Below are 21355 nucleotides of genomic sequence, written 5' to 3' on the forward strand. Positions count from 1 at the left end.
AGAAATCTGCTGCAGCAAAATTCTTTGATAAATATATATACAAATTTAAATCAACTTATATTATAACTTTAGACGAAATTATAAATTAAATTTTCAATAAAAATGTTACCTAATATCGTAGACATTCTAGAATGTATATCTTAAATTGTGAAATCTTTATATACACTTGTCTATACACTATATTCAACCAAAATACTTCTATAAATATTCTTGGAATTTGCATAAAACTTTGTTATTCACCACTATTTCTGTCTAACAAAGATTTTAATTAAATATTTAATGTTTTTAAAATATGTATTTTCATTTAATAATATGTAAAATATGAAGAATCTGCTGCAGCAAAATTCTTTGAAAAATACTTATACAAATTTGAATCAACTTATATAATAACTTTAGTTAAAATTATAAATTAAATTTTTAATAAAATTGTTACCAGTATCCTAGAAATTTTAGAATGTATATCTTAAATTGAAAATCTTTACATACACTTGTACATATACTATTTTCAACCTAAATACTTCTATAAATATTCGTGGAATTTTCATAAAACTTTGTTACTAACATTTCACCACTATTTCTGTCTAATAAAAATTGTAATTAAATACTTAACGTTTGTAAAATATGTACTTCCATTTAATAATAAGTAAAATATGAAAAATCTGTTGTTGCAAAATTCTTTGAAAAATACTTATACAAATTTGAATCAACTTATATAATAACTTTAAACGAAATTATAAATTAAATTTTCAATAAAAATGTTACTGGTATCTTAGACATTTTAGAATGTATATCTTAAACTGTAAAATCTTTACATATACTTGTATATATACTATTTTCAACCTAAATACTTCTATAAATATTCGTGGAATTTGCATAAAACTTTGTTGCTAACATTTCACCACTATTTCTATCTAATAAAGATTGTAATTAAATACTTAACTTTTGTAAAATATGTACTTCCATTTAATAATAAGTAAAATATGAAATAAAATCTGCTGCAGCAAAATTCTTTGAAAAATACTTTTAGAAAATAATACAGAAAATCCAAAAGATAAACAATTTTTTGCTTAATATGATAAATGATAAATTATAACTAAATTGAAAATAACAATTATCTATAATAGATAAACGTCATTAAAATTTAATATCGTAAGGTAAGATTAGGTTAGGTAAGAAGTTTTATTATGGGACCACTGCGTACGTATTTTTGCGAAAAGCAGCATAGCACAGATTTCAGTGTGAATAAATCGATGACGATATAAATAAACTTGAACTGTTATAACGCCATAACTGATAAAACATCTATTTATTGATCTCGTCGAACATTGTTTATCAAAATTTGCATACAAGGCAGAGACGAGTCGAGCCCCGTATCGCGTACCAGCGTTTTCAGAACCGGCGCTTGACCTGAAACGGGCCCACCATAACTTGCTATCGATTTTCACGTCTCATTTTCCCAAGTTTGCGTTCGCAACAACGGCAAAGATTACATGCCGCACAAGAGAAACAAATTCGTTGTCGTGCGGCGTATTGTGCGTCGGTGAGCGGGTGCAGCAGTCAATTTATTTTAATTTCCAATTAAACTGAACGGCCATCGCATCGGCGTGGAAGTTTCAGGACGAACCGGACAATCGTGCGCGTTCGTGCTTCTACGCGTTTGTCTTTTCAGTGTTTTGATTTTTTGGGACACAGTCAAGAAACTTGGGTTCTGTGTTCAATCCCGGCTTTAGTTGGTGATAAGTGTGGAATCTACGTGATTCGTTGTAGTTAAAATTTTTGTTGCACACAACAAACCGGCATCATGGGCGGTAAGTACGGTTGGATCGGCCGATTGCATTTGTCCTAACCCAGTAACCCAGCGACCTTGAGGCGATTTTAACTAAACGTCGGCAAAAAAATTGCTTGCATTTTTTCCAATTTCGTATTTGGGACATGCCGATGGTCGTCTTGGTTGAGTCAATTTGCCTATGTAATTAGAGCCTCCTAAATAACGTTAATTTAAGTGACTTAGACGCAAAAAAAAATATTCATTTTTTTAATTCCTCGTGTATTATTTTTAACCTTTTAAACTAGTAATTGTTTAAAATTAATGTAAATTACTTAATAACAGAATACTTCAACAATTACGAATATATTTATTGTTATCATTTATCATTAATGAATGAATAGTTTGCTTATTACAAATCTGAACACAATTTATATAATTTGATTAACTGACATTCTTCAATCAAATTTTAATACGTCTTTGATTAGATATACTGAATAATAATAATAGTGCAGCAAAATTCATCCTGAAATATATATTTGAACCAACTTCTAAATTTAGACGAAATTTTAAATAGAATTCTTAATAAAATTTTACCGGTGTCTTAGAAAATTTGATATGTATATCTAAAATTGTGAAATTTTTACATGCCCTTATATATACACTATTTTTAACCAAAATACTTCTATAAATATTCGTGGAATTTGCATAAAACTTTGTTATTAACACTACCATTTCTGCCTAATAAAGATTTTAATTGAATATTTAATGTTTGTAAAATATGTACTTTCATTTAATAACAAGTAAAATACGAAATAAAAATCAGCAAAATTCTTATACAAATTTGAATCAACTTGTATTTTAACTTTAGACGAAATTATAAATAAAATTTTCAATAAAAATGTTACTAGTATCCTAGACATTTTAGTATGTATATCTTAAATTGTCAAATATTCACATATACTTGTGTATATACTATTTTCAACCTAAATACTTCTATAAATATTCGTGAAATTTGCATAAAACTTTGTTATTAACACTTCACCACTATTTCTGTCTAATAAAGAATTTAATTAAATATTTAATGTTTGTAAAATATATACTTCCATTGAATAATAAGTAAAATATGAAATAAAAATCAGCAAAATTCTTTGAAAAATACTTATACAAATTTGAATCAATTCACGACGAAATTATAAATTAAATTTTCAATAAAAATGTTATTAATATCCTAGACATCTTAGTATGTATATCTTAAATTGTGAAATCTTTACATACACTTGTATATACACTATTTTCAACCAAACTACTTCTATAAATATTCTTGGAATTTGCATAAAACTTTGTTATTAACACTTCACCACCATTTCTGTCTAATAAAGGATTTAATTAAATATTAAATGTTTTTAAAATATGTACTTCCATTTAATAATAAATAAAATATGAAGTAAAAATCTACTGCAGCAAAATTCTTTGAAAAATACTTATACAAATTTGAATCAACTTATTTTATAACTTTAGACGAAATTATAAATTAAATTTTCAATAAAAATGTTACTAGTATCTTAGACATTTTATTATGTATATCTTAAATTGTGAAATCTTTACATACACTTGTATATATACTATTTTCAACCTAAATACTTCTATAATTATTCGTGGAATTTGCATAAAACTTTGTTATTAACACTTCACCACTATTTCTGTCTAATAAAGAATTTAATTAAATATTTAATGTTTGTAAAATATATACTTCCCTTGAATAATAAGTAAAATATGAAATAAAAATCAGCAAAATTCTTTGAAAAATACTTATACAAATTTGAATCAATTCACGACGAAATTATAAATTAAATTTTCAATAAAAATGTTACTAGTATCTTAGACATTTTAGTATGTATATCTTAAATTGTCAAATCCTTACTTACATTTGTATATACACATTTTCAACAAACATTCTTCTATAAATATTTGTGAAATTTGCATAAAACAGTTTTTTAATCTTCACTGCTATTTCTATACAATAAAAAAGCTTTTAATTACTAATAATATATAATAATAATAATTAAAATATGAAATCTAATGCAGCAAAATTTGTCAGGAAATACATATACAGAGTTGAATCAACTTGTATTATAAATTTAGACGATGTAAATAGAAATCTCAATAAAAATTTTATTAGTATCTTAAAATTTACTGTGCATATCTTAGAGATAGAATATAATATATAAAAAAAGTTTCAAAACATGAACTTTTAAAGTTTCCAGTTTTATTTGCGTCATCATTACATACAATGTCATTACTGATGATCTTGAAAAATTATTCCGATGAAATAAAATTTAAATAAATAGTGCCTGACACGTTGGAATTGATAAAAAACAACAGTTTACACATCCTTATCTGTAAGTTGTAGTGTACACTGTTTTTATTAAAAAGTAGTATAATAATAAATTCGAGTTAATGAATAAAGGGGGTGGGTATCTAAAACCATTTACTGCGCTCAAATACCATAATAATGTTATTTTTAGCAACTCCGTGTTTCCTTTTACCTATTTTTAGTAGCCGTTGGCGTTATATATCAAAACTATTTCGAATTTAAAATGTCTAAATGGATGCCTCCTACATTAGATCAGAAAAATCCTGGCTCGAAGATCTTACATTGTGGGCCTATAAAGATATATTTAGATATTGTGCGATATTTTAACATAACATTATTGGCGTTAATTTTGCGTTTATGCGTTTGAATCTATTAGATCAATAAAAACGGACGGCTATTTAATGAATGCTATTTTTGAATGAATTATGACCGAAGTCAATTCGTTAATCGGGGGAAATTTTCAAATTTATATGGTCGTCGAGTAATCGGAAAAAGTGTAACCTATTTAAAAGCAAATACTACATGTTCATGCTTTGATCTATGAGCCAGGGGATATATTTAAATAATTAACCTAAAATCTATTTGGGATATTTTTAGTTGGTAATTGATGTGGGTTACAATTGTGTCGACCTGAAAGTACCCGCATTATTTCTAATCGACACATATTCCAAATCTATTAAATGCTGTTAAAACATCCCTCATTTTATAATTATTTCATTGATATTGATTTAATGTAACATTAGTGAAGTGTTTGTTTAATTTTTTTCTGGATTATTTGTTTGTTTATAATGTCAAAATTATTTTTTAAATAAACTAGATGAAAGAATTAATGACTTCGTTTAATTTATTTTATTTAAGTTAATAATAATTTTAACTAAAATAGTGTGGTTCAATATTGACATCATCCAAAGAGAAGTAGACCAAAAAAATTAATTGACAAAAGACATTTTTCAAAGTTAAAGTATGGACCACTACCCCATTGTATCTCTCAATTAACAACCAAATTACAAATTTAAATATTAATATTAAATAATTTAAATTTGTTATTCTGATAAAATATTTACCTGATACACTGGATAAAATAATTAATTACTACTTTTTAGTGAAATTATTTATTGAATTTTATTAGATATGAAAATTAATTTTAAACATTAATAAACATTTACCCATTAAATAAAATTGATAAAATATGAATTATTAATGAAAAACTATATTTATAAATTAATAAAACCTTTTTGACTGATTTTAACTGAAATATTATGATTTAAAAATTGAGAGGCCAAAACAGGTGTGGACGAAGTCCAAAAATGTAACCTTGTGACTGTATAAGTTTGCTGCAATCATATGTTTTTCAGTACTTCAATTAGCCAACTTTCAGGCAAAATTAGCAATTTCTCAACCATAAAATGAACACACTTAAATTTATTATTTTGATTATATAACTCTATATATAGATAATTATAATTTAAATATAATTTAAAATTTTCTGGACGAAATAATTCCTAATTTTTTTAATAACTAATTTAGTTAATTTAATATCCATAAAAATTAGAATATAATCAAAATTTAAAAAACCGATTTAGTTATTTTCAGACAACTTTTAACTGAACTATTTTGGTTCAGAAATTGTCAATATGATCAAAATTTAATAAACCGATTTGGTTATTTTCAGGCAACTTTTAACTGAACTATTTTGGTTCAGAAATTGTCAAAAATTGGCAGAAATTGATCAAGTCCAAAAATGTTTTCCTGATTTTGCTTAACTCTGTTTTATTCACATATTTTACAGTATTGTAATTTAATAACAATTTAATTTTATTACTGTGTTTAAATAACTCTTCTCTAAACTCTTCAAATATGAGCTTAAGAACAAGATAATTTCAAAATTGTCTGGAGGAAAGAATTCCTAATTTTTAATATATTTTTTTCAGAGGACTAATTTAGTTAATTTAATATCCATAAAAATTAAAATATGATCAAAATTATATTTTATTAGTTATTTTCAGGCAACTTTTAACTGAACTATTTTGGTTCAGAAATTGTCAAAAATTGGCAGAAATTGATCAAGTCCAAAAATGTTTTCCTGATTTTGCTTAACTCTGTTTTATTCACATATTTTACAGTATTGTAATTTAATAACAATTTAATTTTATTACTGTGTTTAAATAACTCTTCTCTAAACTCTTCAAATATGAGCTTAAGAACAAGATAATTTCAAAATTGTCTGGAGGAAAGAATTCCTAATTTTTAATATATTTTTTTCAGAGGACTAATTTAGTTAATTTAATATCCATAAAAATTAAAATATGATCAAAATTATATTTTATTAGTTATTTTCAGGCAACTTTTAACTGAACTATTTTGGTTCAGAAATTGTCAAAAATTGGCAGAAATTGATCAAGTCCAAAAATGTTTTCCTGATTTTGCTTAACTCTGTTTTATTCACATATTTTACAGTATTGTAATTTAATAACAATTTAATTTTATTACTGTGTTTAAATAACTCTTCTCTAAACTCTTCAAATATGAGCTTAAGAACAAGATAATTTCAAAATTGTCTGGAGGAAAGAATTCCTAATTTTTAATATATTTTTTTCAGAGGACTAATTTAGTTAATTTAATATCCATAAAAATTAAAATATGATCAAAATTATATTTTATTAGTTATTTTCAGGCAACTTTTAACTGAACTATTTTGGTTCAGAAATTGTCAAAAATTGGCAGAAATTGATCAAGTCCAAAAATGTTTTCCTGATTTTGCTTAACTCTGTTTTATTCACATATTTTACAGTATTGTAATTTAATAACAATTTAATTTTATTACTGTGTTTAAATAACTCTTCTCTAAACTCTTCAAATATGAGCTTAAGAACAAGATAATTTCAAAATTGTCTGGAGGAAAGAATTCCTAATTTTTAATATATTTTTTTCAGAAGATTAATTTACTTAATTTAATATCCATAAAAATTAAAATATGATCAAAATTTAATAAACCGATTTAGTTATTTTAGGCAAATTTAACTGAACTATTTTGTTTCAAAAATTGGCAGAAATTGATCAAGTCCAAAAATGTTTTCCTGCTTTTGGTTAAGTCTGTTTTATTTACCTATTTTCCAGTACTATAATTAGACAATTTTAACAAAATTAACAATATTTCATCCATTAAAATAAATACAATTTAATTTTATTATTGTGTTTAAATAACTCTTCTCTAAACTCTTCAAATATGAGCTTAAGAACAAGATAATTTCAAAATTGTCTGGAGGAAAGAATTCCTAATTTTTAATATATTTTTTTCAGAAGATTAATTTACTTAATTTAATATCCATAAAAATTAAAATATGATCAAAATTTAATAAACCGATTTAGTTATTTTAGGCAAATTTAACTGAACTATTTTGTTTCAAAAATTGGCAAAAATTGATCAAGTCCAAAAATGTTTTCCTGCTTTTGGTTAAGTCTGTTTTATTTACCTATTTTCCAGTACTATAATTAGACAATTTTAACAAAATTAACAATATTTCATCCATTAAAATAAATACAATTTAATTTTATTATTGTGTTTAAATAACTCTTCTCTAAACTCTTCAAATATAAGTTTGAGAATAAGATAATTTCAAAATTGTCTGGAGGAAAGAATTCCTAATTTTTAATATTTTTTTTTAGAATTTACTTAATTTAATATCCATAAAAATTAAAATATGATTAAAATTTAATAAACCAATTTAGTTATTTTTAGGCAAATTTTAACTGAACTATTTTGTTTAAAAAATTGGCAGAAATTGACCAAGTCCAAAAATGTTTTCCTGGTTTTTGTTAAGTTTGTTTTATTTACATATTTTCAAATTCAATAATTAGCCAATTTTAAGACAAAATGAACAATATTTCATTCATTAAAATATTACTTGGATTATTAATTAATAAAGTCGTGTCACTAGAGCAAATCAAAATACATAAGAGGAAAAAGTTGATTGTCACGTTATAATAAAATGATGATAAACAGGATAAATAAATCGGCTGTTTTAAACCGGTCAGTCGTAAACTTAAAAATTTATTAATTAAATTAAATGATAAATAAGAGTAATTAAGAAATTAATTTTACCTTCAACAAAATGGTGCAGTGCCTTCTCAAACCATGACTTTTGAGAATTGCCCCACATCCCCTAAATAAAAAATACAAGAGATTAGTAATTATTTGAAAATATTCATTTTATAATTTGAATTAATTATTCTCGAATTTCTCTAATACAAATACGTGAATGAATATAATTATAAACATAATTATTATCACGAAAATCGTACGCAATCACTGGATCAATTTGAATATTTTAATGATGATACTAATACTGTTATCATTAAATAAATGAACAGTGTATCATTAATTAAGTTCACCAACTAAAGACCTTGATGAAAACATTTACAACGCTCTCAATGCTCCCATCGACAATACAAAATAGTGAACAAACCGTTTCATTTAAAACCGAAAATTATTCAATCCTCCATATTTGTTTCAGGTTTTGCCTGGGTGACTTTGGCCACAAATGACTCCTATTCACTGGGTGCCTTGATATTGGCGCACTCCCTCAAACAAGTAGGAACCAGCCAACAGTTGGCCGTTCTAGTAACACCCGGCGTTACAAACGCCATGAGGTAAGTGAACACGTTTCGCCCGTTTTTGGACATTTTCGGAAAACTTTCAAACTGGCCCGAAAACTTCGTCGAATGACTAACTAACTTTTTGGCGCAAACCGTAACCGATGTAAGCCCGCGTTAATTGCTGTTTATGTTTCCAATGCCAAAAACCTGAATGTGTGCGTGCAACCTTGCCGAATTATATGTGCAAAAAATTTTTACAAGAATAAATAAACCGTATTGAATAACAGGCAGATTTCACTTACCACTATGTATGGTCAACCTGTTGACCCCGTATGTTAACAAACAAACAAAATAGTGATTATGCGCGAATAACCAATTTTAAAACCTTGTAGGACGTCACGCAATTAACTTAGGTTAGCTGTTAAATTCGCGGACGAAACGTTCTGACATTTGATTTTTTGGTTGCACGCCAGTCAACGTGAAATCAACAAGCATTTAACTTTATCAATTGATTTTCGCACAGACACTGGGCACGCCTCATTTTTCATGGATTTTATCTAACTATCGTTGTTATTCATATGTGGGGGAATAGATTATATTATATAAGCGTTTCTGTTGTATATCAATTTTCCACGATAATAGATTCAAATTAAACATACCGGGAGCAATAAAAAATATCACTTTTGTTTTTAATGGAATTTTACATATATAATACTTCATTATTATAAATATTTATGCCGTTTCTCCCTTAAAAATTTTGAATTTACTATTTAAAAAATATAATTCTAATATTATTCCCCTAAATAAATATTTACAGGCTTATTAAAATATTATTTTTATAGGTTTACTTGCTTTAAAAACATAATTATGCTATTTTCACTTAAATAAAATCTATTATAATACTACTCTTCTTTTAAAAATATAATTATTTCACCTAAATTAATTATATGAATACATTTATAGGTTTACTTCAATAGTATTCCTCTTTTAAAAACATAATTATACTATTTTCCCCTAAACAAAATATACAATTACATTTATACGTCGATTACATTAATATTCTTCTTTTGAAAATATAATTATTTCACATAAATTAATTGTACAAATACATTTATAGGTTTACTTAAATAGTATTCCCCTTTTTAAAACATAATTGTACTATTTTCCCCTAAACAAAAAGTACAATTACATTTATAAGTCTATTACAATAATATTCTTCATTTGAAAATATAATTATTTCACATAAATAATTGTACGAATACATTTATAGGTTTACTTCAATAGTATTCCTCCTTTAAAAACATAATTGTACTATTTTTCCCTAAACAAAATGTACAATTACAATTATAACTCTATTACAATAATATTCTTCTTTTGAACATATAATTATTTCACATAAATTAATTGTACGAATATATTTATAGGTTTACTTCAATAGTATTCCTCCTTTAAAAACATAATTGTACTATTTTCCCCTAAACCAAATGTACAATTACATTTATAAGTCTATTACAATAATATTCTTCTTTTGAAAATATAATTATTTCACATAAATTAATTGTACGAATACAGTTATAGGTTTACTTCAATAGTATTCCTCCTTTAAAAACATAATTATACTATTTTCCACTAAACAAAATGTACAGTTACATTTATAAGTCTGTTACAATAATATTCCTCTTTTGAAAATATAATTGTTTCGCATAAATTAATTGTACGAATACATTTATAGGTTTACTTCAATAGTATTCATCCTTTAAAAACATAATTATACTATTTTCTCCTAAACAAAATGTACAATTACATTTATATGTCTATTACAATACTATTCTTCTTTTGAAAATATAATTATTTCACATAAATTAATTGTACGAATACATGTATAGGTTTACTTCAATAGTATTCCTCCTTTAAAAACATAATTATACTATTTTCCCCTAAATAAAATATACAATTACATTTATATGTCTATTACAATAATATTCTTCTTTTGAAAATATAATTATTTCACATAAATTAATTGTACGAATACATTTATAGGTTTATTTCATTTGTATTCCTCCTTTAAAAACATAATTGTACTATTTTCCCCTAAACAAAATGTACAATTACATTTATAAGTCTATTACAACAATATTTTTCATTTGAAAATATAATTATTTCTCATAAATTAATTGTACGAATACATTTATAGGTTTACGTCAATAGTATTCCTCCTTTAAAAACATAATTATACTATTTTCCCCTAAACCAAATGGACAATTACATTTATTAGAATATTACAATACCTTTTTCCTTTTAAAAATATAATTATACCTATATTTATAGGTTAGGATAGGTTGGGTTTTCAAATAATTGCAAAAACGATTAAAATAAGTCAAGAATATATTCTGATGTATATTTTTTGTTACAGAGATAAACTTAGGTCCGTATTCGACTTGGTACAAGAAGTGAACATTTTGGATTCGAAGGATGAGGCGAACTTAAGACTGTTGAAAAGGCCGGAATTAGGTGTAACCTTCACCAAACTACATTGCTGGCGTCTCACGCAGTTCGATAAATGTGTATTTTTGGATGCAGACACATTGGTATGTTGCTGAAACTGTTTTAAATTTAATTCACACGCGACTCTATTATGTGTTGTCTTGTCGTTTGATTTTTTTTTTACGTGTCGAATTCGCAATTTATAGGTTGCAATTTCACTTGTTTACTATTCAAGGTCCTGCAAAATTGCGATGAACTCTTCGAAAGGGAGGAGCTGTCTGCGGCTCCCGATGTCGGATGGCCGGATTGTTTCAACTCCGGCGTCTTTGTGTATCGTCCATCCAACGAAACGTACGAGAAACTCGTGCAGTTTGCGTTAGAAAAAGGAAGTTTCGATGGTAAGTTCAGAATGCAGGACTAAGTTGTTTATGGAGGGTTTACTGAGGCGTCCACGCCGTGAAATTAATATTTTCAATGTCAGTGTAACATAAATAGTACGGAGCTCACTACACTATTTATAACCTGCTGCATTACGTTATTTATAATCCAAAAGTAAGTTTATAATTAGATTTACTTCCATCAAGAGGTACAAAGAGATAAAGGTTTTTGAACCGAAATTATGCCAAAAATAATCTCAGTGTGACGTCGTCCATTCTAGACACATTGTTTTTTAAGTCTTATCTTTCACATAAACGTCATGTAAGAAATAATATCAACAGTGCAGCCAGTGTTGTCTCACACACATTAATTAGCATCAAAGCTGACTCTTAAAATAATAAAGTATGACATAAACTTTGATTAATATTTTAGGTGGCGACCAAGGTCTTTTAAATTTGTACTTCTCTGACTGGGCCCATAAAGATATTAGCAAACATTTACCCTTCATCTATAATATGTGCTCCACAGCATGTTATTCCTATTTACCTGCCTTTAAACAGTAAGTGTACGCACAACAATTTGGAAAAAGACATTAACTCAAGTAATATTATAGATTTGGAGGCAATGCAAAAATTATTCACTTCATTGGCCCTGCTAAACCTTGGTTGCAATACTTCGACTCCGAAACAAGAACTGTGTCGCCTTCTGGAGGTTTGCAACATTTACAACACGTATTACAAAGATGGTGGGACATTTTCTGCGAAAAGATCCATCCGACCTTATCACGAGAAATGGTAAGAAACACACTTGCTTCTTAGTCATTTTTTGAAATGATTTAGTGTGAATTTTGAAACAGTCAAGTTCTATTTAATGGAAAAATTGTTTAAAACATTTTGCAAGCCTAAAGAGGAAATAGTTTATGTTAGTAAGGTGAGTCGAGTTTGCAAATACCATGCACATGAATCGACTTAAATGCACCTTGATGATTTTAATACGTTTGCACAATTTGACTAATAATTTTGTAAATTGATGAAGTTTCCCAATCACCATTACAAAAAAGTACTCTTTGGGAATCTTCAGATTTTTACAAGTCTGGATGTACATAATTACACTGTTTGTGAAAGCATGATAAAACAATGTTCTGCCTTTGTATTTTGAGTTCTGATTTGCTTCTTCTATTTAAAATCTATAAACGAATAGATGATATATAATACTTGCACTCATGTTTGTTTATTTTTATTTTTTTCTATTTCTTTTGCATGCTTATATGTTTTTGCTCAGGCTCCAAGACAAAGAAAGCAAAGTAGTTCGATTATTCCGAATTCCCCCTCTCCCAAGAATCCCGAAATCCATGACTTCTCTTCACCAGACGATTACCAAAACGTCTGGGATCCATGGGATGAATACGATAATCGACAAGCCGGAAATGTTTCAGTTGATTTTCATAATCAACAATTAGTAATGGAACATATCAGTCAATCAATATTAGAAAGCAATTCTAAATCAAAAATTAATACGGAACAGTCTGTAAACATTAAAGAATCTGAGGAAACTAATTTTCCTAAACAGTACCATCAAGAGCATAATGCACATCAACCCGAAATCATTCCATCATATCAAAATCCGGAGCCTTCAGCACCATATCATCTAGAAACAGTATCAGAAAGTCATAATCAGTCTCGTCAAGAATCATTTTCAGAATCTCATAATACAAGCGCCGATCATTCTTTCCATGTAGACAATTCAAATGTAAAAGTCGATGTACAAATTGAGTCAATAGATATTCATCCCAGTCCTCCTGTAATCGAAAAAACAGATCCTGTATCACCAGATATTACCATTCCCCCTTCACCCCTTCCTTCCAATGAATTCGACACTACTACGCCAGTAGGCAATGAGACCAATTTGCACACTGAACTAACCGAGGAAAAGACTGACGTAAGTACAAATGTAAATTTTTAACTTGTTACATTAATTTAGTAGATTGTTGCTGTCCCAGATTTCCTTCCCACAATTGGAAGAAATTATGAGGAACGTAATTTGTGTTGATAAACTTTAGTGTTAGCTTGCTTCCATCCAATATAAATGTCATCAAATCCACCACGAAACTCATGTTCTTTCTTTAATTTAGGCTGGCTTAGCTGGTGCCTTTGCCCAACTGACCCTGGGCGTTCCGAGAACTGCAGAACAAATGGCACTTGAAGACCATTTAAGAAGACAGGGCTGGGAAGTGGGAAACATCGACTATTTGGGTCGCGACTCGTTTGACAATATCTGGAGCAAGATCTGCGAAACGTTGGGCAGCGCTCCGGAACCAAAGAGAGATGAGCCGAAAGAAGCTTCGGAATTACCAAAATCAAAGGCTGATGAAACGACTAAATCGAAAGGTGCGCTGAAAAAGAAATAATAGCAGCCGCTGCAGAGAATTACTTTTATTTAAGCTTCCATAACCCTCCCAATATGGATAGTCAACCCGAAGCCAAAAATAGCTTAGCATGCAAAGGTTTTATATTATTTTAGTAGTAGTTTGATTTATATTTTGTATGCAGCCACCTTCATGAACCGTCAGGTTTTACGCGCACTACCCCTTTTTAAAGACTTGTATAGATTTTATGATTTTTTTTGCATTACAGTTTTTGGTTGTATTGTGCATGAGCAAAAATGTCATAATTTCACATTTTTTTATTATATTATTACGTATGCCATCTAGAAAACTGTCATGCTTTTTATTCCCTTTATATTCTGTAGATCATTTTTTATTTATATATCTTAAATCCATATTACAACATATTTTTTGGATGTAGAGCCGACTTCACCTACATCAAGTGAAGTTCAGTCTCCACAGACTCCAAGTGAAGAAGGTCAGTTGTGAAAATGTCAGACGAATAGTAAATGAACGTTTTCCATCTAAACAATCATACAGTGGTAATAAATAAATAAAACTACTGAAGGCTTTTGGTTAGTTGTAGATGGGAAAAAGTCCATTGGCTTTTTGTGTGTTATTGTTGCATCGAAAACATGGACTCTCTACTAACTAAAATCCATCTTGTTAAATTATGTACATTGGCACTGTTTAATTGGAAACTTAATAAAATATTTTTCATTATGTCTTTTTATCCTTATAAAGAATAACATGACCCTTATAGGTATAATATTTATCCAAGATGAAAACTGTCTATTAATCAGTATTGATATTTTTTAGTAAGGTCTTGTAAAATCTAATTAATATACATAGTTTTTTTCTTGGACATCAATTCCTCCCTCATCGTAAGTATAACCGATACAAAATCCAAAATTATTGGTAAGAATTTACTGAAACAAAATTATATAGTTAATAGTATACAAAAGAAATAACTTTCCCTTAACCAGCCAAGTGTGTAACTAGTATAGCAGCTATATTAATATTTAATAAAAACAACAAAATATGCATGCTGAGCAAATCGCTTTCTAAATGGGATAAAATAAGTTAAAGATCTTTGAGTCTGATACAGTTTAATGTTACAGTTGTAACTGAAAAATCTGAACCAGCATCTGAAACAAAGCTAATCGAACAAACAGCAGTACTACCAACTACACAGGTTGTACCAGCTACTCCTACAACTCCAACAGAACCTGAAATTTGTCCTATAAAAGCTCCCGAAGTCGATACAGTTCCTGCACCTTTACCCGCGTCAGTAGAAACTCCTCCTCCACCTCAACCTGAAGTTTGTCCACTAATTCCTAAATCTGAAGTAATAACTACACCTTCTGAAGAACCACCTCTTCCCAAAGTTCCAGAAACCGAAGCTCCAGTGTGTCCCTTGGCTCCTAAGCCATCTGAAGAACAACCTGTTCCCAAATCTCCAGAAACAGAAACTCCAGCGTGCCCCTTGGCTCCCAAGCCATCTGAGCCGACAGATCAAGCATGCCCCTTAACTCCAAAACTCGAAGAACCCAGTAAAACCGAGCCCCCAAAAGCTGCTGATAGTGCTCCTCTTCCCGAGACTTTGCCTAGCCCAAAAATCCCAGAAAGTCCCGTACTTCCAAAAAGTGAAGCTTCAGAAGAGCCTAAGCTGCCACCAGCGGAATGTAGCTTGCCTGAAACAGCGACTGCTCCGGGTGAACCGTCTGAAACTTTAACCGAGTGTCCACTAACTCCAGATCCTTCTGGGCAAAAAGAGCTCATCCTACAGTCTCCTGTAGAAACTCCCGTTGTTCCAGAAACCCCAAAGACACCAACCGAAGCTCCCAAGGCGGCAGCCCCAGAACCAAAACCCGAACCGCCGAAGACCGCGGCCCCCGAACCACCAAAGGCGGCCGCACCAGAACCCAAACCAGAATCTCCCAAGGCGGCGGAACCTAAACCTGAACCACCCAAGGCGGCGGAACCTAAACCCGAACCACCCAAGGCGGCGGAACCAAAAGCCGAGCCACCCAAGGCGGCTCCGAAGGAAGAAGCGAGCTCGACCACTGAAACAACTCCCACCCCTACTCCACCTCCACGTAAGGGCAGTGGTCCAAAGAAAGTCACCAAGCCAAAGAAGTAAACTTTGGATGACTTCAACCTTTTTCATTTATATTGTATTATCCGAGTGATTTCTACACGACATTAAAACCCGTTTCTTTTTTAATAAATTGTTTAATTTATATTACTAATTTAAAGTGTCGAGTTTGTTTGTTTAATAAAATTATAATTTTATATGGTGGTTTTATTTACTAAAATAAAAATGTTAGGTAAGATTAGGAAGACAGAAAGATGAAAGTGGAAAAGGTAAGGAGAGGAGACATACAGATTTGATTTACCATCTGAGGCATAATTTTTGATCTTTCTATCTTCAAGAAAACCCCACTCTTAATTTAAATACTCTTTATTAACAAAATAAAATTAAAAGTGTAGTACATGGTAGTCTTAGAAAAAAAAAACAGGAATATTATGTACAAAATAAACTTTCAAATTACAATTATTAAGAAAGAGAAAGATACGTTCCCTCTTATCTGCAACAGACAGCCAGAACAAAGAAGTCTACGCTTCTAAAGGTGCGTATAGACCTGTCACAGAACATCATAACGTAACACTTTAGCATAGAAGTCTTAATGTGCCCATAAATATACCACAACTTGGTACAAAGTAAGTTATGCCATATATTTATAAGCACTTGATACGGGACGCTGACGTTGCTGACCTTCCCTGTAATAAAGCGCCTTCTACACTTCTTATGCTTGGATGTCACATTAAGACATTCTGTTGCAAGTCCATTTCGTATGAAAAAACACTAACAAAAAAAAATACAATCTTATTTACAAATTATTCAGCATTTATAAAATTTAGACACAGTATACCCCACATTGAAGTTGTACCCACAATTGAAATAAATTATATCTAGAAATACTAAAAAATAGTTTGAAGGGCACACCACAAGGTAGAAGTAAAATGAACGAAACGATGGAGAAAACGAGTCACATTAAATTAATACTTGTGCTTATGTCGATGTTTTCTGGAAGAGTCTGGGGAATGATACCTAGAACGTGAGGGAGAGGAACTGGGGTGTCTACCTCTTCCGGGTGAGGTCGATTTGTGATGCTTCGACCTCGTGGGAGAGGCTGGGGAATGACGGGAGTGCCTCGAATTTCTCGGCGAGGCATACTTTCCGTTGGAACTGGATGGGGATACGTCTTTCATTTTACGGGATCGGGAGGATGGGGGAGAGTGCCTCCTTATCCTAGGAGGACTTGGTGGACTCAATGCTCGATTACTCCTCTTTCTCGGTGGCGAACGACTTTTTGACCTAGAATTCAAGTTAACAAACAGTGTTAAATTTAATCTATCACAGACATGACAAATATTACCATGTTATTTAGATGATTAATTTGCTAAAAATAGTAATACTAATTATACTATAACTTAATTTTGTTACCTGTGTTTGGACGTTGAACCAATCGATGAGCTGCGTGCATGTTTTTTACTTTTTCTAGAGGTACTACAAAATCAGTAGACATGAGGTTATGTTAATTCAGAATCCAAACAAATGTTTACATTTTACTTCAACAGTCTTAACCTAACATTTGCTTGGAACAATGTTTTGAGTTTTTCAACTTCAACAGACCACACAACTTTTTCTCAACATAAATCATTAACTTTAACATGTAAAATAACAATAAAATAACCGCCAAGAAAAAGCGTTGAAGTTGTTCATATACAGAAGTACATTTAAGTGCTGTCATAATCGAAATAGTTACCAAATCTACTTACAGTTCCTTGTAATAATGATCGTCGTCGGAACTGTCATCTTGTGTCCTTCTTTCACTCTTTTCGTAGTCTCGCTTGTGTCTTTCACTCCTTGGCTCCTTGTCCTTGTCCTTTTTCTCTTTCTCAGATTTACGAAGGAGTTTTCGCCTGTAATGTTCGACCTGTTCAGGTACAGTCCAGCCGCTTTTGAGATTTCTTTGACCCGACTCGAGTTCGTCTTGGTATTGCATGGCTTTCACCTCGATTTCCCTCAGTTTAATTCGTCTCTCTTCAGTCATGTTCCTACAAAATAATAACCATCAAGTTTACCAGGTAGCTAATTACAAGTTTGTATTATTACCTAGTGTCTGTATAATCAAAAGTCTCTTGACTTTCATTCTGACTACTACTTTGGCTAACGTCTGCACTGCTCTCAAGAAGATCCCACTTGCTGGTTGTCATTGCTTGTGCCTCTATTTGATCCGGGTCTACCGTCTCCCACTTGGATGTGATGAATCCGCTTAAATTTGTGTCCTTCTTCTCCGTTGGATCATCCTTTATCTCCTCGCCTGAGGTTCCAATAAGATCAAATATTTAATCAAATTGTTAAGCTGGGTTACATACCATCAATGTCAGTATCTTCCTCCTCTCCAGGACTACCATACTCCTTAAAAGCATTTTTCAGCAAAGCAGCCCCATCAATCGACGCGTATCCCTCTTGAGCATCCTGATTGTCCAGTGGGTCACCATCAATGTCAAAGGACTCTTCTAGCTGTGGACTAGATTCTTCTGTCTGTAATTATAAAGTAGTACCTTGCTTAACTGGGGGATTAATGGGTTATTGAACACTCACCTCCTCCACTCCTAAAAAGGTATTATGTATTTTAATCATAAAATCCTTTGGGTAGATGGAGTCTTCCCATGCTTTAAGAGTTCTTAAGACCCTTACTTTAAATCCTTCAGCCTTTAATCTACCATCCAGGTTATCAAACGTCTTCTTAAGTTCCTTTATTATTTCTATTAACTTCGCCTCAAACCTACAACACAAATTGTTAAGAAAGCAGCAACAACAAGATTTTATTAATGGGTCTTACGCCTTTCTATAATGCGAGGCGTTATTGACCTTAACTCCGCAATTATGCAGAATATCGTTCACTAAATACAGTCTTGCTATCTTTTTGGTAATTGCAGTTCCTTCATTACACAATGCCTCTGTAATGCATTCAACCACTTCATCAGCCGCATCGCTGTGCTCAATACAGAACACCATCACCTCCCCTATTTTCTTTTTCTCCGGTGTTAAACCCCGTATTAAATCTTCTAACCTATCTCTTTGCCTGCAACATCAATTTATACAACAGGCACAACATAAAATTAATTAAATACGTACGTAACGGAAAGAGTTCCTTTGGTAGCGTCTTTGCCATCATCCTGGAGCACCAGCTCCTCAGGCATTCCAGCCGTGTACGAATTCATCAGGGGCGGCTTCCAAATGGAGCCGTTCTTGAACATCCTGAACTCCTTGGTGCTCCATTCCTTCTGAGAATCACCGTGGGTCAAAGAGTACAACTTCCATCTGTAGTAGATGTGGGCAGGACTTTGATTCTCAAACAGGAATCGATATTGGGGATTATTGATTTCCCTATTCATAATCATGGCCTCGAACATCGGTCCTTCACGAACGACGAACTCACACGTCCTGTGTATCAACATCAGAAGGTTTCGATCTGTGGGTATCACGACTTTAACTGTGGCCCTATACAGGATTTCGTTCAGTTCTTCAGTGGTTTTGGGTAGGACATCTCTGTCCCTCGGTGCGGGTTGAGCATTAAAAGGCAAGCCGGAAGGTGGCGGTGGCATTGAGATTTCTAAGAGGGCAGGAGGTATGTAGATGGGATGTGGCGGAAGAATTAGGGACTTCCCCCAACCAAGCTTCATTTCGTAGCCCAGAATATCTTTGCCGTTTAAATTTCTGAGCGCCCGTTCGCCGTCTTTCCTGCTCATGTAAGCCACAAAGCCACAGTTCCTTCCTCTGGCCTTTTCCTCGTCGGACCTGGGCCACATGATTTTGATGCTGGCCAAGGGACCGTACCGACCGAATATTTCCATCAGTTGCTGCTCCGTTATTTTCGGATTCAAGTTGCCCAGGTACAAGTTGGTGGTTGTGGGATCGCCGTTGTCGAACGAACCGACGTCGCCGCTTCTCATGAACAGGTCTAGTTCTGATTCTATAGGATTTGCATTTCGTAAAGCTCCTTTGTGTTTGTGTCGTTCCTCACGTTCTTCTTGTATCCTGAAATTAAATGGGAATATGTTAAGAACTTGCCAGCAGAACTTTGACTTCTATTTATGGTTTAAAGAATCAAAACAAATATTCTCAAGAAAATATTCCTAACCTAACAAATTGGTAACAGACAAAAGTAGTATTTCAAATAACATTATATAAAACCAATAAAATAATTATTTTTTATGCTTTTTAAATCTTATTTTGCAGGTTTGTTTATAACTCACTCATTTGTAACTGATTGGGGAATAAACATGTAAACAAATAAAATCTGATACATTAGAATTTCCACTGCTAATATGTAATTGCAATATTATTAATTAAATAAAAACTTGAAACACTCACTGTCTTAACTCCTCCATAAACGTTTCCAAGTTACTTTTAGGTTGGGATTTCTTTTTCCCCAGTCGTTCAGGTTTCTTATCAGAAGACAAAATACTGGCATAGGCTTGAGCTCTTTCAGCTGATGTGATGAGTTCCTGTGACATAGAAATCCTCGACTGTGGTTTGTACAATTTGCCCTTATCCCTTGTGTCTTCCTCTGAAAGACAGTTTATAGGTTATGAAAGTAAATGAAATTTTAATAACACTTACTCCTTGATCCTGCATCATAAGTTCCTGCCTTGACCCAAACTTTATTACTGCCATTTAACGGAGCTTGTTGGAACGTCTCCACAAATTCTTGAAACACCTAAAGACCAATCGGATGTGAGATTATTGACAATTGAATGGAGGTTTGTAAACTTACATGGGCCGCTGCCTTTTCCTCCTCTTTTTTACGGAGTTCTTCTAATTCTTTCTTAGACATATTCCTTTTCCCCATGGTTCCAATGGAAAAAGCTTTTAACTTTTGTTCAGGTATGTTCTGCCAAAGAAAACATTTATGACAAACATTATTTACTGGTTACGGTATTTACCTTTATTTTATCCGTCATTTTGTACTATTAGTTGTAAAAAGTCAAATCATAACTTAAATTCAACGGGATATGATGTTTATGTGGTAAAATTGTTGTACAAAACACTGTAACACATTCTCTGCCATCCGTATTTTCGGGTAAACGTCAAGGTGGCTAAACTGCAAGCAATGATATTCCCCTGCAAGTTAGTTCTAACCTAGTAATAATTTTAGGGATTTTTATTTTTAAGAGGTGGTTACACTGAACTGTTATCTTCTGGTCCAAACATTTTATAATAATTACTATTTAAACAATTATAATTATTTATTTAAATTTCTTGTAAGTAAAATTACTATTCAAAAACAGATAA

General features: G+C 31.0%; 2 protein-coding genes across 6 annotated transcripts; one reads left to right on the forward strand and one right to left on the reverse strand.

Annotated features, from left to right (window-relative positions):
• Window positions 1-1419: 1419 nt before the first annotated feature.
• On the forward strand, window positions 1420-16278 carry LOC109599730 (glycogenin-1). 5 transcript variants are annotated; one of them, XM_049969321.1, is made up of 10 exons: window positions 1420-1808; window positions 8657-8792; window positions 11152-11326; window positions 11458-11620; window positions 12033-12159; window positions 12214-12394; window positions 12882-13538; window positions 13732-13987; window positions 14405-14461; window positions 15783-16278. In XM_049969321.1, the coding sequence occupies exons 1-10, from the start codon at window positions 1802-1804 to the stop codon at window positions 16124-16126; spliced, it is 2103 nt and encodes a 700-aa protein (XP_049825278.1). In that variant the 5' UTR covers window positions 1420-1801; the 3' UTR covers window positions 16127-16278. The 5 variants fall into 5 exon arrangements, with proteins under 5 accessions (XP_049825278.1, XP_049825279.1, XP_019871311.2 ...); XM_049969322.1 differs by having other exon boundaries at window positions 15801-16278; XM_020015750.2 differs by having other exon boundaries at window positions 1432-1808; window positions 15105-16278.
• Window positions 16279-16431: 153 nt separating this feature from the next.
• On the reverse strand, window positions 16432-21158 carry LOC109599731 (U2 snRNP-associated SURP motif-containing protein). The gene is made up of 12 exons (XM_020015755.2): window positions 21007-21158; window positions 20838-20954; window positions 20684-20780; window positions 20435-20630; window positions 19196-20098; window positions 18900-19142; window positions 18659-18842; window positions 18430-18598; window positions 18167-18374; window positions 17830-18108; window positions 17495-17557; window positions 16432-17365 (listed from the first exon to the last, which is right to left on the reverse strand). The coding sequence occupies exons 1-12, from the start codon at window positions 21022-21024 to the stop codon at window positions 17047-17049; spliced, it is 2796 nt and encodes a 931-aa protein (XP_019871314.2). The 5' UTR covers window positions 21025-21158; the 3' UTR covers window positions 16432-17046.
• Between the last annotated feature and the right edge of the window lie 197 nt (window positions 21159-21355).

The sequence above is a fragment of the Aethina tumida genome, chromosome 1 (assembly GCF_024364675.1).
Source record: "Aethina tumida isolate Nest 87 chromosome 1, icAetTumi1.1, whole genome shotgun sequence".
In the NCBI taxonomy this organism is placed as follows: domain Eukaryota; kingdom Metazoa; phylum Arthropoda; class Insecta; order Coleoptera; family Nitidulidae; genus Aethina; species Aethina tumida.

Excerpts from the sequence above, each read along its gene's own strand:
- LOC109599730 (XM_020015750.2), top strand. Across the intron at positions 11,621-12,032 it reads AGAAAAAGGAAGTTTCGATG|GTGGCGACCAAGGTCTTTTA; the intron begins GTAAGTTCAGAA and ends TTAATATTTTAG. Across the intron at positions 13,988-14,404 it reads TGAAACGACTAAATCGAAAG|AGCCGACTTCACCTACATCA; the intron begins GTGCGCTGAAAA and ends TTTTGGATGTAG.
- LOC109599731 (XM_020015755.2), bottom strand. Across the intron at positions 20,631-20,683 it reads TTATGATGCAGGATCAAGGA|AGGAAGACACAAGGGATAAG; the intron begins GTAAGTGTTATT and ends ACTGTCTTTCAG. Across the intron at positions 19,143-19,195 it reads AAAGGAACTCTTTCCGTTAC|GCAAAGAGATAGGTTAGAAG; the intron begins GTACGTATTTAA and ends TTGATGTTGCAG.